This window comes from Coregonus lavaretus, assembly GCF_964263955.1.
Source record: "Coregonus lavaretus genome assembly, chromosome: 7".
Taxonomy (NCBI): Eukaryota; Metazoa; Chordata; class Actinopteri; order Salmoniformes; family Salmonidae; genus Coregonus; species Coregonus lavaretus.
Genome location: NC_139994.1, coordinates 22,423,227 through 22,437,252, shown reverse-complemented (window position 1 = coordinate 22,437,252; position 14,026 = coordinate 22,423,227). Strand labels below are relative to the sequence as shown.

The 14,026-nt window shown below is 43.1% G+C and overlaps 2 protein-coding genes across 2 annotated transcripts in view; one reads left to right on the top strand and one right to left on the bottom strand.

Moving 5' to 3' along the window:
- The window catches only part of LOC311132905 (A-kinase anchor protein 9-like), a 120,177-nt gene extending 114,487 nt beyond the window's left edge, over positions 1–5,690 (top strand). The window contains exons 46-54 of the mRNA XM_084166281.1: positions 177–482; positions 1,638–1,867; positions 2,010–2,115; positions 2,523–2,708; positions 2,948–3,154; positions 3,335–3,567; positions 4,012–4,106; positions 4,456–4,719; positions 4,908–5,690. Of these exons, the coding sequence (XP_084022407.1) occupies positions 177–482; positions 1,638–1,867; positions 2,010–2,115; positions 2,523–2,708; positions 2,948–3,154; positions 3,335–3,567; positions 4,012–4,106; positions 4,456–4,719; positions 4,908–4,951 (1,671 nt within the window). The 3' untranslated portion in view covers positions 4,952–5,690. The remainder of the gene's footprint in view (positions 1–176; positions 483–1,637; positions 1,868–2,009; positions 2,116–2,522; positions 2,709–2,947; positions 3,155–3,334; positions 3,568–4,011; positions 4,107–4,455; positions 4,720–4,907) is intronic.
- Positions 5,691–6,210: 520 nt separating this feature from the next.
- On the bottom strand, positions 6,211–12,536 carry LOC311132906 (lanosterol 14-alpha demethylase-like). The gene is made up of 10 exons (XM_084166282.1): positions 11,945–12,536; positions 11,681–11,779; positions 11,305–11,481; positions 10,982–11,108; positions 9,821–9,995; positions 9,243–9,362; positions 8,888–9,083; positions 7,662–7,757; positions 7,213–7,381; positions 6,211–6,894 (listed from the first exon to the last, which is right to left on the bottom strand). The coding sequence occupies exons 1-10, from the start codon at positions 12,113–12,115 to the stop codon at positions 6,716–6,718; spliced, it is 1,509 nt and encodes a 502-aa protein (XP_084022408.1). The 5' UTR covers positions 12,116–12,536; the 3' UTR covers positions 6,211–6,715.
- Between the last annotated feature and the right edge of the window lie 1,490 nt (positions 12,537–14,026).

Below are 14,026 nucleotides of genomic sequence, written 5' to 3'. Positions count from 1 at the left end.
AAATAAAGAAAAACCCTTCAATGGTAGTGTATGTCATGTGATTCTGCACCCCCACTAAATTGTGCCGCCCTATTGGCTCATCAGGTGCAACATTACATAGGCTTTGCTATTATAGTAACTATAGTGACCTCCACTTCTGCATTCCCACTGTGACCTCCTATTTATTCCCTCTTCAGGTGGTTAGTCTGCTGGACGAGGTGGAGGCCCAGAAGCTTGCGGCTGTGCGATGGGAACAGGAGCTGACCTCGGCAGCTCAGAGGTCATGCCAGGACCAGGAGGCTCTTCGGGAGGCCAGGAGCCAGCTGGAAAGCCTAGGGGAGCAGGCGCAGGAGGCCATGGCGCAGCTGGAGAGAGAGGTGCAGCAGGGGAAGCGGCTGGAGCAAGAGAAGGAGATGCTGCAGGAGAAAGTGGTCCGGCTGGGAGAGATGAGAGAGGTGGGGGGGGTTGGGAGCAGTACGCAGCAGCAGCCTGATAACCAAAACGTGGGTCACATTTATATATCCTACATTCATACACTTTGAATGAACCAAATACAGCGCTTTTGTATCAGATAGTACAATTTAAATGTGTTTTAGAGAAAAATCCAATAGGAATATGTTGTATTGTTTTCTTAGCTATTGGTACTACAATATATTGCGTTTTTTAGGATCTTATTGTTAGAACCTGGCTATGTATGATAAAATAATAAATAATAGATAGCCATGTTAACTCTGTTGTGCTGTGTTGCGCTGAGCAACAGGCCTGTATGATAATCCATAATAGATACGCTATATATACAAAAGTATGTGGACACCCCTTTAAATTAGTGGATTCGGCTATTTCAGCCACACCCGTTGCTGACAGGTGTATTAAATCGAGCACACACCATGCAATCCATATACAAACATTAGCAGTAGAATTACCTTACTGAAGAGCTCAGTACTTTCAACGTGGCACCGAAGTACAAACGTCTAGGAGCAACAACACGAAGTGGTAGGCCACACAAGCTCACAGGACGGGACTGCTGAGTGCTAAAGCGCGTAGCCCGTAAAAATAATCTGTCCTCGGTTGCAACTCTCACTACCGAGTTCCAAACGGCCTCTGGAAGCAACATCAGCACAATAACTGTTCGTCGGGAGCTTCATGAAATGGGCCGAGCAGCCGCACACAAGCCTAAGATCACCATGCTCAATGCCAAGCGTCGGCTGGAGTGGTGTAAAGCTCACCGCCATTGGACTATGGAGCAGTGGAAACGCGTTCTCTGGAGTGATTAATCACGCTTCACCATCTGGTAGTCTGACGGATAAATCTGGGTTTGGCGGATGCAAGGAGAACGCTACCTGCCCGAATGCATAGTGCCAATTCTAAAGTTTGGTGGAGGAGCAATAATGGTCCAGGGCTGCAAAGGTGGGACCAACTCCATATTAATGCCAATGATTTTGAAATTAGACTTTCGATGAGCAGGTGTCCAAATACTTTTGGTCATGTAGTGTAATAATGTTAAGGTGGTGCTGTTTTACGCTCAGCAACATAATTATAATGTATTATAATCCACAATTAGGGCCATTTAAAAGTCCATTGTACATAAGTTATTTAAACTCTACTGTGCTATGTGTCTTCTGAACTGAAACTTTTCTGTACCGTGTCTGTGCCAGCAGCAGGCCGTGTGGCGAGGCAAGCCCACCGACCGGACCAGAGACTGGGTGTTCCAGCAGAAGCCTGGCGACTTGCTGACTATCGAATCTAGCACGCCCTCCCTCCTTGAGGTCACTGGGACAGTGGGCAACCTCGCCCCCCACCATAACCCCAAACACTCAGACAAGGTCTTGGGCAAACTGCAGCTCATCGCAGCCAAAATCCAAACCATGGTCAGCAAGGGCTCTGGCAGGTATGTCTCAAAACATTTGTACATGTTATATTCATGAGTTCAACATTTGATTGAAGTTAACTGTTGTAGTGAGTGGTCAATATATGTGCAGGTGTAGATTTATGTAGTCAATGTGTGGATTGATCCATGTGCGTGTGTGCAGGCTGACTACGGAGGTGGACAGTGAAGGGCTGTTGTGGCTGCAGACCAACATTGATGAGGTCATCACTATGCTGCAGCAGTCCCCAGCGCTCCCCTTGGTCCCTGAAGTAAGATGACACTTCAGACTACTTAGATTAGATTGTTGTTTATTGTCCTACAAAAATATCTTAGCACAGCTCACACATTATATACATAAACATTTACATTTACGTCATTTAGCAGACGCTCTTATCCAGAGCGACTTACAGTTAGTGAGTGCATACATTTTCATACTGGCTCCCCGTGGGAAAAGAACCCACAACCCTGGCGTTGCAAGCGCCATGCTCTACCAACTGAGCTACAGGGGACTAAACCACATAAAAAACCAACAGGAAACAAACAATGGTCTTAGTCAGACTTAAATAGTATCCCCCTGCCCCACACCTGTACATATAGGAGAAAGCTACTCTACTTGATGTATAGAGTATTTCAGTGACTACTGAGTACTGACATTTCTTCTCTGCTGTGTCTATAGAGCGCCGCCCTGCTGGCGGAAGGCCAGTCCAACTCCCTGACAGAGCGGCTGCTGAGGCAGAATGCTGAGCTCACTGGCTTCGTCAGCCGTCTGACAGTGGAGAAGAACGATCTGCGCAACCAGGCCCTCCGCCTGGAGGATGAGCTTCGACGCTACCGCCAGGCTGGTCTGGGATCAGGGGACAGCGTGAGTTACAATACTAGATCTAATGCTATTCAGGGCTAGTGACAGGTCTGGGATCAGTACAGTACTAGTCTAATACTATACAGGGCCAGTGGCAGGTCAGGAATCTAGAGATGGGACAGAGAGTACAATACTGGATTGCAGAGGCACCTAGAAATGGCAGAGAAGTAAGTGTGTGGAGACATTGCTTTAATTTGCACCACCCTAACACGACCCCTCTCTACCTCTATCCCTCCCTCCAGTCCAGCAGGAGAGGCGGTGTGGACAAGCAGCAGGAGGCGGCCAGCCTTCTGTTCTCGTCGGAGCGCGAGTCCTGGACCAGGGAGAGGAGCCGGCTGGAGAAGGGCCTGCGTCTAGCCCAGGCCGAGGTGACCCGACTCAGGGGAGAGATCCGGACAGAGTCCCTCAGAGACATGACCGGACCGGACACAGACAACGCCACACTGAAGGTGAGCTCAAAGCTGCCCTGCATCTCTCCATGACACTCACCTCTTTCAAATCTACCACTTTTCCACTCATTGTCAGAGTTGAATAGCAAATATATTGTTGCACATCTATAAAACCCACTTAACTCTCACACTTACACTTTTTCAACACTCCTTTCTCCCTCTCCTATTCCCCTTCTCCAGAGGATGTATGGCAAGTACCTGCGCTCCGAGAGTTTCCGCAAGGCCCTCATCTACCAGAAGAAGTACCTGCTGCTGCTGCTCGGCGGCTTCCAGGAGTGCGAGGAAGCCACGCTGTCCCTCATCGCCCGCATGGGCGGCCGGCCCTCCCACTGCAGTCTGGAGTCCCTGACGCAGAGCCGCCGAGGGCTGACGCGTTTCCGCTCGGCCGTCCGCGTCTCCATCGCCCTCTCCAGGTAAACAATGGGAACTGAAGCGGTAGGATGGTATTGCAACTGTTAGGAGGCTATAGTATAGCTGATCACTTATGATCATGCAGACAAGCTCCACAGTTTTAAAGGTTTTATTACTAGCATATCGCCCTCTCCAGGTAAACAGAGCAGCGAAGGCTGTTGTTGTTATGAGGCTATAGCTGCAAAATTATAATGCTCTGCAGTTTAAAGGCCTTTATGATGAGCTTATAGCTAAATTATACTTATGAAAGGCTTAGTTAAGCTTATTAGTTATTACTTTGAAGACAGGTGCTTGATTGTAAACGACTGTTATTATGAGTTCATACAGCATCAGACCGTGTCAGTAGTTATTTTGATACAAAACACAGATGGATAGTTCTGATAGATAGTACTGTAGGCTCATAACTCATGTACTCCAATGGTCCTCTACCCCATCTGTTCTTTCAGAATGCGTTTCCTGGTCAAGCGATGGCATAAAGCTACGGGGATGAGCTCCATAACATCTAGCAATGTGAATAGAAACGGTCTGGGACAGTCAACAGGTATGGAAATCACATTCCCTCACACTATCCCCAACACAAGGAAAATGAACTGGGAAAATCCCATGGAATGAATTAACTGGTTATCGAGTTAAATGGTAAAGAACCAAGGTAGGCTAACCTAGGCTTACACACTTGTAATCAATTAAGTGCTGATTGGTCAGGTGGTCCACAATGCGAGCTAACCTAAATAAATAACCTGAATATTCTAAAGTGCCAGGTTCAATAAAAAAACAGAAAATTAATAATTACCTTTTTATTGGTTTTCAAAGTTATCCGGCTGACTCATTGATCCGGTTTTGTGAGAGAAAACCCCCACAGAGGACTGACAACTGTTTCTCTTCCTCTTCAGGTAATGAGGTGAGGACAGACTCACCCTACCTGCATCCTGGGAGTGTGGAGGTGTACGGGGAGAGGAGAGCGGCCAGCAGGGGGCGCACTGGACAAGACTCCCCCAGGTCCGCCCTCTCCTCTGCACAACACAGGTTCCACATGGCTGGGGACCCTGGCACTCTGACCTGCTCCCACCTCCAAAACTACGACCCTGACCGAGCGCTCACCGACTACATCTCCAGACTGGAGGCCCTGCAGAGGAGACTAGGGAGTGTGCAATCAGGTAACACACACACACTTCCAACCATACATATACTACCTCACACGATCTAGAGTTAAATAATGTAATGCCATAAGCAGAAATTGCCCTCTCATTCAATCACTCAACAAAATATGTGCAGATGATGCTTGCAATGTTCTTGTCAAGAGTTGAGTCTTGGGATCTAAACAACTTCATTTTGCCCTTCCTAGGTTCTTCTTCATATGCTCAATTGCACTTTGGAATAAGAAGGTAAAAGTCTACAATTTACATTGGAACTGGCTTGAAGAAACTGTTGCCTTTTCTTGTGCTGAGCTTTGGTATTTTGTATCATTCTGCTGTGTACAGTATATATATTACGTGGGGACCAAAAACAATTTTTGTGTGTAGACATCTTTTAATCGGGCTTTTTGTCACCAGCACTTGAAACAGCTTCTATGTTTGTAAACTTTGGTCTGCCTCTTTGTTGTGGATTAACACAATCACGTGAAATGTATATTTGTGGAATGCTAATTTAAACGAAAAACCTTGATTCATTTAATTTATACTGTGTATGTTACTTTGTGTGGGTGGAAAAATACGTAGAGCAGGCTTCTCCGGAAAACCCCAGTCCTAGAGAAGTACTAGGTGGGTGTGCAGGTCTTTGCTCTGGCCCAGCACTAACACACCTGATTTAAATTAACCGTGGTTTCTTAAACGGTAGACCATGATTGGTTGATGATTGGAAATTGTTGTTAGTGCCGGGCTGGAACAAAAGCCTGCACACCCAGTAGCTCTCCAGAACGGGAATTGGGAGAACTCTGACATGGAGAATGTTTGACTTTACTGTTGAGGAGGCTGCTACAGGATCTATATACACTACACTGTGTTTTATAGAATGGTTTCTTGGACAGACTACAATTTGTAGAAGACATATTTTTGTAAAGGTAGGAGCTTCTGAATATTCTGGGTATTTTGTCCAACATTTAAATAAAGATGCATTTTAACACTTGAAATATGTGGTCGCACCATTTTTTGAATTCAGCTTCACTGACACATACAATTAGATTTTACAGGTACACATTTAATTAGTTCTGTTGTAAAACAAAAAAGCTAAAATGTGAATCTGGTATGGGGGAAATGCACAGTCAATGCAATTATGGTGTAAAGACAAATTGGACATGAGATTTCGCCTCCTGGAATTCACATGGCATCATCTCGGATATGATTTGTATATAAAAGGGGCCAATGTTCACAAAATTAGGCTTCAAACAGTAAAATAAATCGAAACAAAATGGGGTAATCATTTTCCATCATCATGGCACTACATGGGTTAAACTACACCCTGACCTTCCAACATTCCCACTCAATACACTAAGTCATGTTTATTAGAGCACACAACAGAAAATGTGTCTCTTGTTGAGCAAGTGCAGGTTGTCCCTCCCTGTTTCAAGTCCGTTTTCATTGTTTGACCCAGCCCAGGTCCTCTATCTTTGTACAATTATGAATGGACAGTACATACAAAGTCAGTGCTCGTCAGTTTGATCACTGATCTCTATGAAGCAATGGATAAGGATCAGTGGTTTTAATATTTCTGTGTAGGCTTACATCAGTGGTGGCTGGTGTCCCGTTAAATCAGAGGACGGGCTCATAGTAATGGCAGGAACTGAACAAGTGGAATGGTCTCACATCAAACAAGTGGTTTCCATGTGTTTGACTCTATTCCATTCTACTCCATTCCAGCCATTACTATGAGCCGTCCTCCCCTCACCAGCCTCCTGTGGCTTACAATACATTCTAGCAACTCAAAAACACTGCAAACATAAGGTGGGGGCAACACAAAGTAAAGTGAATTTGATTTTCAGACAGAACTCTGTGCATTCATTTGAACAGTTCCTAAATTCAAGTACAGGAATGATCTCTAAATCAAACAGTTAAAGGTAAGGTTGTTTGTTGTGGCAAATCTGAAATGGCTACCTATTTTCTTGAAATTGAAATGGTGTAACCTCTTTTCTCTGCTGTGTTTTGCACTCAGTGTCTCTTAGTGTTGCCTCCTCTTGTATCTGATGATGGGGTTGTGTGGGGTGTGGATCATGGTTGTGTAGTTGATTGTGGGGAAGTAACCATCGACCAGGTCGAACTCGTAAAGGCGCAGCATGGTCGACCAGATGGTCTTGATCTGAACGTAGGCAAAGTTCTCCCCGATGCAGCGGTGACGGCCTAGAGGACAGTGAACATCAGTGGGTTTTTTTTTTGTCATGGTAATGAGGGTAAAATCAGATGAAACGTTGTGGCATGAGACAGCTTGGTATGGTAGTAATGGGAGTAAAGTTCATATGTTGAGCAAGAGCCCCACCTACTGACAAAATACAGCTTTTTTGTCTACTTATTTACGAATGAAAATGCATACTGTATGACAGATGTTTCCCCTACCATTGTGTATATTCTTTGACACTTCTGTTTTCTCTTAAAGACTGCAGATCACCTTACTTATAACATGCTGTTAATAGGGATGAAAAAACTACAAAATATTCTTACCGGCTCCAAAGGGCACATAGGCAAATTTCTCCCCTGCGGCAGGGTTGTCGTTAAGGTAGCGGTCAGGCCTAAACTCCATCCTCTCTGTCCAGGTGTCCTGCAGACGGTGGTTGACTGTCGGGGACACACACACCTGGTGGCCGGCTGGGATGGTGTAGCCTGCTACAGTCTGGGGGTGGATTGAAGCAAAGGGTCAGGGTTGGTCAATGGTCTCTCACCTATTGTACACAAATGCATTTAGCTGGGTTGGGGCTCCATTCCATTTCAATGTAAATAAATAAATGTATTTGGACAAATTACATTATTCCCATTTCTCGCCGTCAAATTCAGTGTGCAAAAAGTTTTCAATTTACTGATATTCTAATGGATTTGTAAAATCTCTATGACGGTAGTAGGAATAACTTAATGGACATTGGTAACTGCACAACAAATAATGATATTGATCTTACCTGAGGAGAGCGTGCCATTCTCATCATGGTCATGATGGGTGGACGGAGTCGAAGGGTCTCTTTCAAACAGCGGTCCAACAAAGACAGGTCCTTCAGCTGATGAATGAACAAGACCAGGTAAGTAAAGACCATGTCAAATATTGAAATGATCAAAACTGTCCAAATGAATAGCTGAACTTATGGTTTAGCAGTCTAGAAAAAAGGTTTCTAACTGAAGTTGCTTACATACAATATCCAAATTACCCCGTTTAATTGGAATATGGTCAAAAATAAACTGATCTAAATAAGTTTTGTCGTAGTAAATATATTATGTTATAGCTTGGTCTGACTAAAATCTTGTGCATAACCCATCTTGTGTTGGGCCTTTGGATTTAATACAATGCACAAAGACTTCTATCTTGTCGGCCTTATCAGCAGGTGGCTATGGACAACACCCACGCCATAGGTCTCTCAGTTCTCCCAAACTCACGAGTTATTGCTCTGAGGACATACACACACACACACACACACATCATCATTGTTAAACATACACACACATACACACACACGCACACACACACACACATCATCATTGTTAAACATACACACATACACACACACACACATACACACACACACACACATACACACACATACACACACACACACATACACACACACATACATACACACACATACACACACATCATCATTGTTAAGCACACACACACAAAAACCCCCTTCTCTTAGGCTGAACATCTGAAGACAGAGAACCTGACTCAGAGCCAATGCAATGGAGGTGACCTCGACCAACTCATCAGGACCAATCAGAAGATCAGAACTACTAGAATCAACCTACTTTATTTTATTGTATAAAATGTCAGCACACAATGTTTAGGGGCTCGCTCTCAGATATCTCCCTACGAGGTTGACGAACGGGTCCGTGCACGCGATTTCAGATATCTTTACCTCTGAATAAACTGCCTCATATTATACAATTATCCACCTTGTCCGAAAGTCTCTACTTGGTCTCCGTTCTCCAGTAAACTTGTGATTATCAACAGTTTCAACAAAATAATTCATAAAAATGTATGTACCTATATGTAATATAATTGATTATGTGAATATAGTCTTAACACATTTGTAAGCCAGTATAAAAACATAATTCATATTTTCAACAACAAAGCCGTAGTGTAGTCTATGGCCATTTTTGTGCAGTTGGCAATATGCCAGTTATGGATTCTGACCTGGTCAAAGTTGAGTGGGGGCAGGTCTTCTCCACATGCAGTTTTCTGTTCAGCATAGCAGCGGTCCTGTAGGGCCTTATCTTTGCCCAGGAAGAAGCCCAACCAGGAACTAGTGGTGGAGGATGTGTGCTGTCCGGCCAGGAGTAGACCAATCAGCATGCCCGCTATCTCATCATCATTCAGGGGCTGCCCATCCCTTAAAAAGGGCAGAAATAGTTAGGACTGAATCAGTCAAATGGTACAACAGTTGTAGAACACCTTTGAACCAAATGCCCATTCACTTCAGTTCTGTTGGGAGGCATAGATACTTGTACCACATGTAGTAATACTGGCATCTGTTCCACTTATGTCTTACTTGTAGGTGGCATCTATAAGGGTCTGCAGCATGTCGTCCACTTTCTCTCCAGAGCTTCTGCGTTTCTGGGTGACCTTGTAGAAGATGTTCTTGATCTCCCTGTGTGCTCTGTCCCTTCGTCTGTACAAAAATGACAAAACCTGTGTTTTTTCTTGCCCTATAGAAATAAGATATTCTCATATTGCTATTACAGAATTAATACAGTAAGAATAATAAATAATAAAATGCCATTTAGCAGACGCTTTTATCCAAAGCGACTTAGTCATGCGTGCATACATTTTTGTGTATGGGTGGTCCCGGGGATCGAACCCACTACCCTGGCGTTACAAGCGCCATGCTCTACCAGCTGAGCTACAGAGGACCACCCATACACAAAAAGTCCAACTCAGTCTATCAATCAAAACCCTAACCTGAGGTAGAACCGTGAATGAAGTTTCATGAATCATCATTTCCAGCAACCGTTCTGGTAACTCAGTCTAGCTTGGTCTTTCACACAAAAAAACCTAACCTGAAGGTGGAACAGTTTGAATTGACCCTTGGTTGAGGACAGGACAGTATGAATGAAGTCTTTCTCTTACCTGAAACTGGGCAGGGGAAGCCAGCCGGGCAGCAGCCAGGCAGCGTGGCTGAAGCCCCCGTCCAGGTCTGCGTAGAGCTGGGCCACCTTCTCATCCAACATGCTGCGGATCTCCTTCCCATGCAGACAGGCACTGGCTGTCAGGATGATCAGCTCCGACAGGGCCTCAAACAGGTCTGAGAGAGGGAGGAGTGGAAGAGATGGGGCGTTAGGAAGGAGTGAAAGAGAGAGATGGAAATAGTGAATGAAAGAGTGAGGGAGAACAGAGGTCAGAATTGCTGACTGGATAACTTTATGACTGCGCTATGGCTCAAATGTTATGGCGTGTAACAAAATATATGACGTGTTCATAAACAGTGACGCGTTCCAAACAGATTCTATCAAGAGTGTGAAGCAAAAGGCTGCAGTCATTAGCAACCCGTTAAGCATATGTGCATGTGCATGGGAGATCACTGCTCTCTTGAGCAACATAATAGCTACAGTACATGACAACAAATATTGACTAGATTAGCCTCTTGCTTCTTACTCTCTTTGTTCGTGTCAGGAGTCGCTCTGTTAAACGCTACTTTTGGTAATGTCATATCGCTACCCTACCTTTTACAGAAAAAAAAGTAACTATCTTAAAATGGATGGCAAGGTTCAAACTGTATTACAGTCGTTACAACACATTGATTATGTGTGTATAGTTTAGGTATTACTGCACTGTTGGAGCTAGAAACACAAGCTTTCACTGCACTTGCGATAACATCTGCAAATCTGTGTACGCGACCAATAAACTTTTATTTGATTTTGTTATCATGAGGTATTACTAGAGAATGTGTTGATGGGAAATTATGCTGAATGGCTCATTTTCTGAAAAGTTGACACTGTGCTGACACCTAAAGTCCACTGTACTTCACCCAAGTCCCTACCCCCTGAGCTCTTCTTATAGGTCTGAAAGGATTGGCTAAGTAACGTTATACTGTATTAATAATTCAACTTTGCACTCAAATAGGCCAAGTGGGAAATGTATCATTCTGCTTTTGGCTTTTCAATCCTTTTAGGTCTACATGAAGTAGCTACCGTAGGGGCTAGGGGTCGATTTGGAACTGGGCATTTGGATTACTTTCCACATGGAATCCTGTAAAAACTCAGAACGGTTGTAATGGCGCTGTCATCTTACTTTCTTCCCCACTGTCTCCCCATCGTGAAAAGTACTCCTTAGTTTCCTCCTCGATGATTTCAACGTGCTGTTTGAAATGGGCGATGTTCAGTCCTGTCTTAAACATCTTCTTCTGTTCCAGGAAGATCTAAAAAAGAAAACGAGCGGCATAATTAGACTTAATTAGCTTAATCAATACTTAGTTTATGATAGGTTTATGAGATGAAACATAAGACCAACACACTTCTGGCAACACTTCTTTATGTGTGGTAACATTCTCTCTACATTCTCTCTACATTTGTGAGTGTGAATGGGAGTGTCTGAGTAAGTATTTATTCGCTTACATGGTTAGGTACATCGTAGGCAACTCCTTTGCCAAAAACTGGCGTGGTCAATCGAGAATAGACATCCTCTGCATTGAGCTCTTCGTTCTTGCTGTTGAACATCAGTGTGGCTGCCTCACTACCCAGAAGGTAGGTAAAGGTTTTGCCCACCATGGTAAAGCTGACAACAGGCCCATACTGTGAATAGAAAGAAAATTAACCTACTATAAAGTGCACTTTCACATGGCACTATACACCAGTAAGGTAGAGCTACAAAAGCTGTATATGAAATAAATTATTGTAAAGTGAATGCAATTTATTAGTGCACAATTTGTAAACAAAAATAGGTAGCACTAAAATATATGAAGTATACTTTACAGCAGTACTGTATTCTTACCTTTTCATATGCATTCTCCAGAAATTCAATGGGACTTTTCCCAAATGCTATGGCATGACCCAGAAATGGAATGCTAGAAGGTATGTATGGTGGGTATTTCTGAGAAAATAAAAACACTCATTTAGTTACAAGAATAAAATACACAAGTCAATTGATTTTGAACAGGCTATGAATGTGCCATGATACTGTAAAATTCACTGTAGCAGCCCTAATAATAATGTAATATATAATGTAACTCAACTGATGTATTCTTCATGTACATACCTTGTCAGTGTCTGAAGAAGATTGTGACTGTTTGAGCACCAGTTTAGAAATATATCCCAAAGTTAGGGTGATCACAAACACTGCAAGGACCACTGATGTCAAGTTGTCACTCATTTTCCCGACTGTATTTTCTAGTAACATACTACTAACTTGATATAAATGCATAGCCATTGTTACGTCTTCTGTTGTTTCTTTCAAATTGTTGTAAGATATTGTAGGCTACTGCGTCAGACTCCTTGCATTTGCAACAAATCCGTTTTCCGGTTGTGATGTCGCTTCTACATCATCTAATTCGGTTTTCCTGAAGGCTCGAGGCTATTTGTATTAGCGGAAAATAGTGTTCCCCAGTGCTCAGTAAAATCCCTCTTTATTCCAATGGCATAGTTTCTTCCCTTGTCATTATAGCGCTAAATTATAAGAAGTGACAAATTGTATTGTTTCCCCCGCATCTCTACCTGTCCATGTTAAGTTAGTCCTGCCCCCGCCTGACAAATTAAGGCATTTCATTGGCTATTCGCTGTGTGTCCATCAAATAACCACGCTCCGCGGCTGCCTTCCTGTACTCTGGTTGGCTATCACTACCTGGACTGATGTCTGGCTATATGATGTCACTGTCCGAGTTAAGCAAAATGCCTCAATAGGAGAATCACATTGGTTGAACTACATACAGCGTACAATCGGTATAGATGTAGCTACTGTAGTCCGTAAAGGGTGTGTCAACAGTTGACTAATCATGAAACTTTACATTTAATACAAAAGGGGAAAATGGCAATCTAAATTGTTATATTAGTGAACGTTACAAAGGAATATGCCTAGATGTAGGCTATGTTTGTGTAGTTTACACTGGTATGATTTTTTTATCCAGTTATATTAGGCTATAATTGATTTCGTAATTCATCAATAACCACTCTCACACAATGTTGATGCATATCCAATTGCATTTATTCTCATGGTCAAACAATAATCAATACTTTGGTATGGACTTCACTTTGGTATGGAAAACAAATTACGCCTCTCACAACTTCACAATGTCATGAACTATGCCTCTATTCATATGCCACATTTGACATAGTGTATTCAAAGTCTTATGGCTTTGGCATATATCTTGATGGCCTGAACCTGAGAGGAGAGTGTGTATAGGCCTGCCAAGACCAGAGTCCTCACAAGTTGGTCAGCTATGATAGATGCCTCCTGGTCACTATGGAATAGGTCTCTCCACAGAGTAAGGGCCTGCATGTTTTTTTCCTTCTGGGATGCCCTACACACACAAAGTAATCAAATTGAGTGTCAAATCAAATTGAGTGATTACAATTCCTATCAATTCCTCGATTGTAATTGGACACTGAAATGAAATTGAGGAACACAGTATCTATCACTGAAATTCTATGCCAAATGAGAGGTTTATTGGATGATTCAATTCATACCGTTTATTCTCTTTGGTCTCAAACTCCTCAGTGGGTATCTTAAGTTTCTCACAGAAGTGATCAAAATCATCGCCCTGCAAGTTATTGGCCAGAAACCGGAAAGCCTTTTGTAAGATGTGCTCTATAACAAAATAACAAAGTTGCAACATTACCTCACTTGCCAAGCATACTGTACACAACAATACCATTTGAATATGAAATGTATTGTGGAATGCTTGTGTATTATCCCCACTGTTCCAGGTGACTTCAGAGCTGAGGTACTGACCAATGGGGAATATTTGGTGTCCGTCATAGATCTGCTTAGGAGGTCTGGCGAGAGGATTCCCCTCCAGCTCCACCTGCCTCAGAGACTGGAGCTGGCCCAGATCAGGAGGTAAAGACTGGAGAAGGTTCCCTACAGGAAGTAGCATTGTGTAGTTGTTTTCAAATCAGTGAGGAGACATGCATGAATAATAATAACAGGTCCTTAGAATGTACACTAAATAGGATACTAAATTACTATAATAACTTTTTTGATAGTTCACATATTCTCTCAAATATAGTATTGCTGGCTACATAGAACATGCTCTGATGGTTTCTAACTACACTATGCATGATGCCTACCTTTCAACTCAAGATGCTGTAAGCTTTGCAGGGATGTTATAGATTTGGGGAGGTA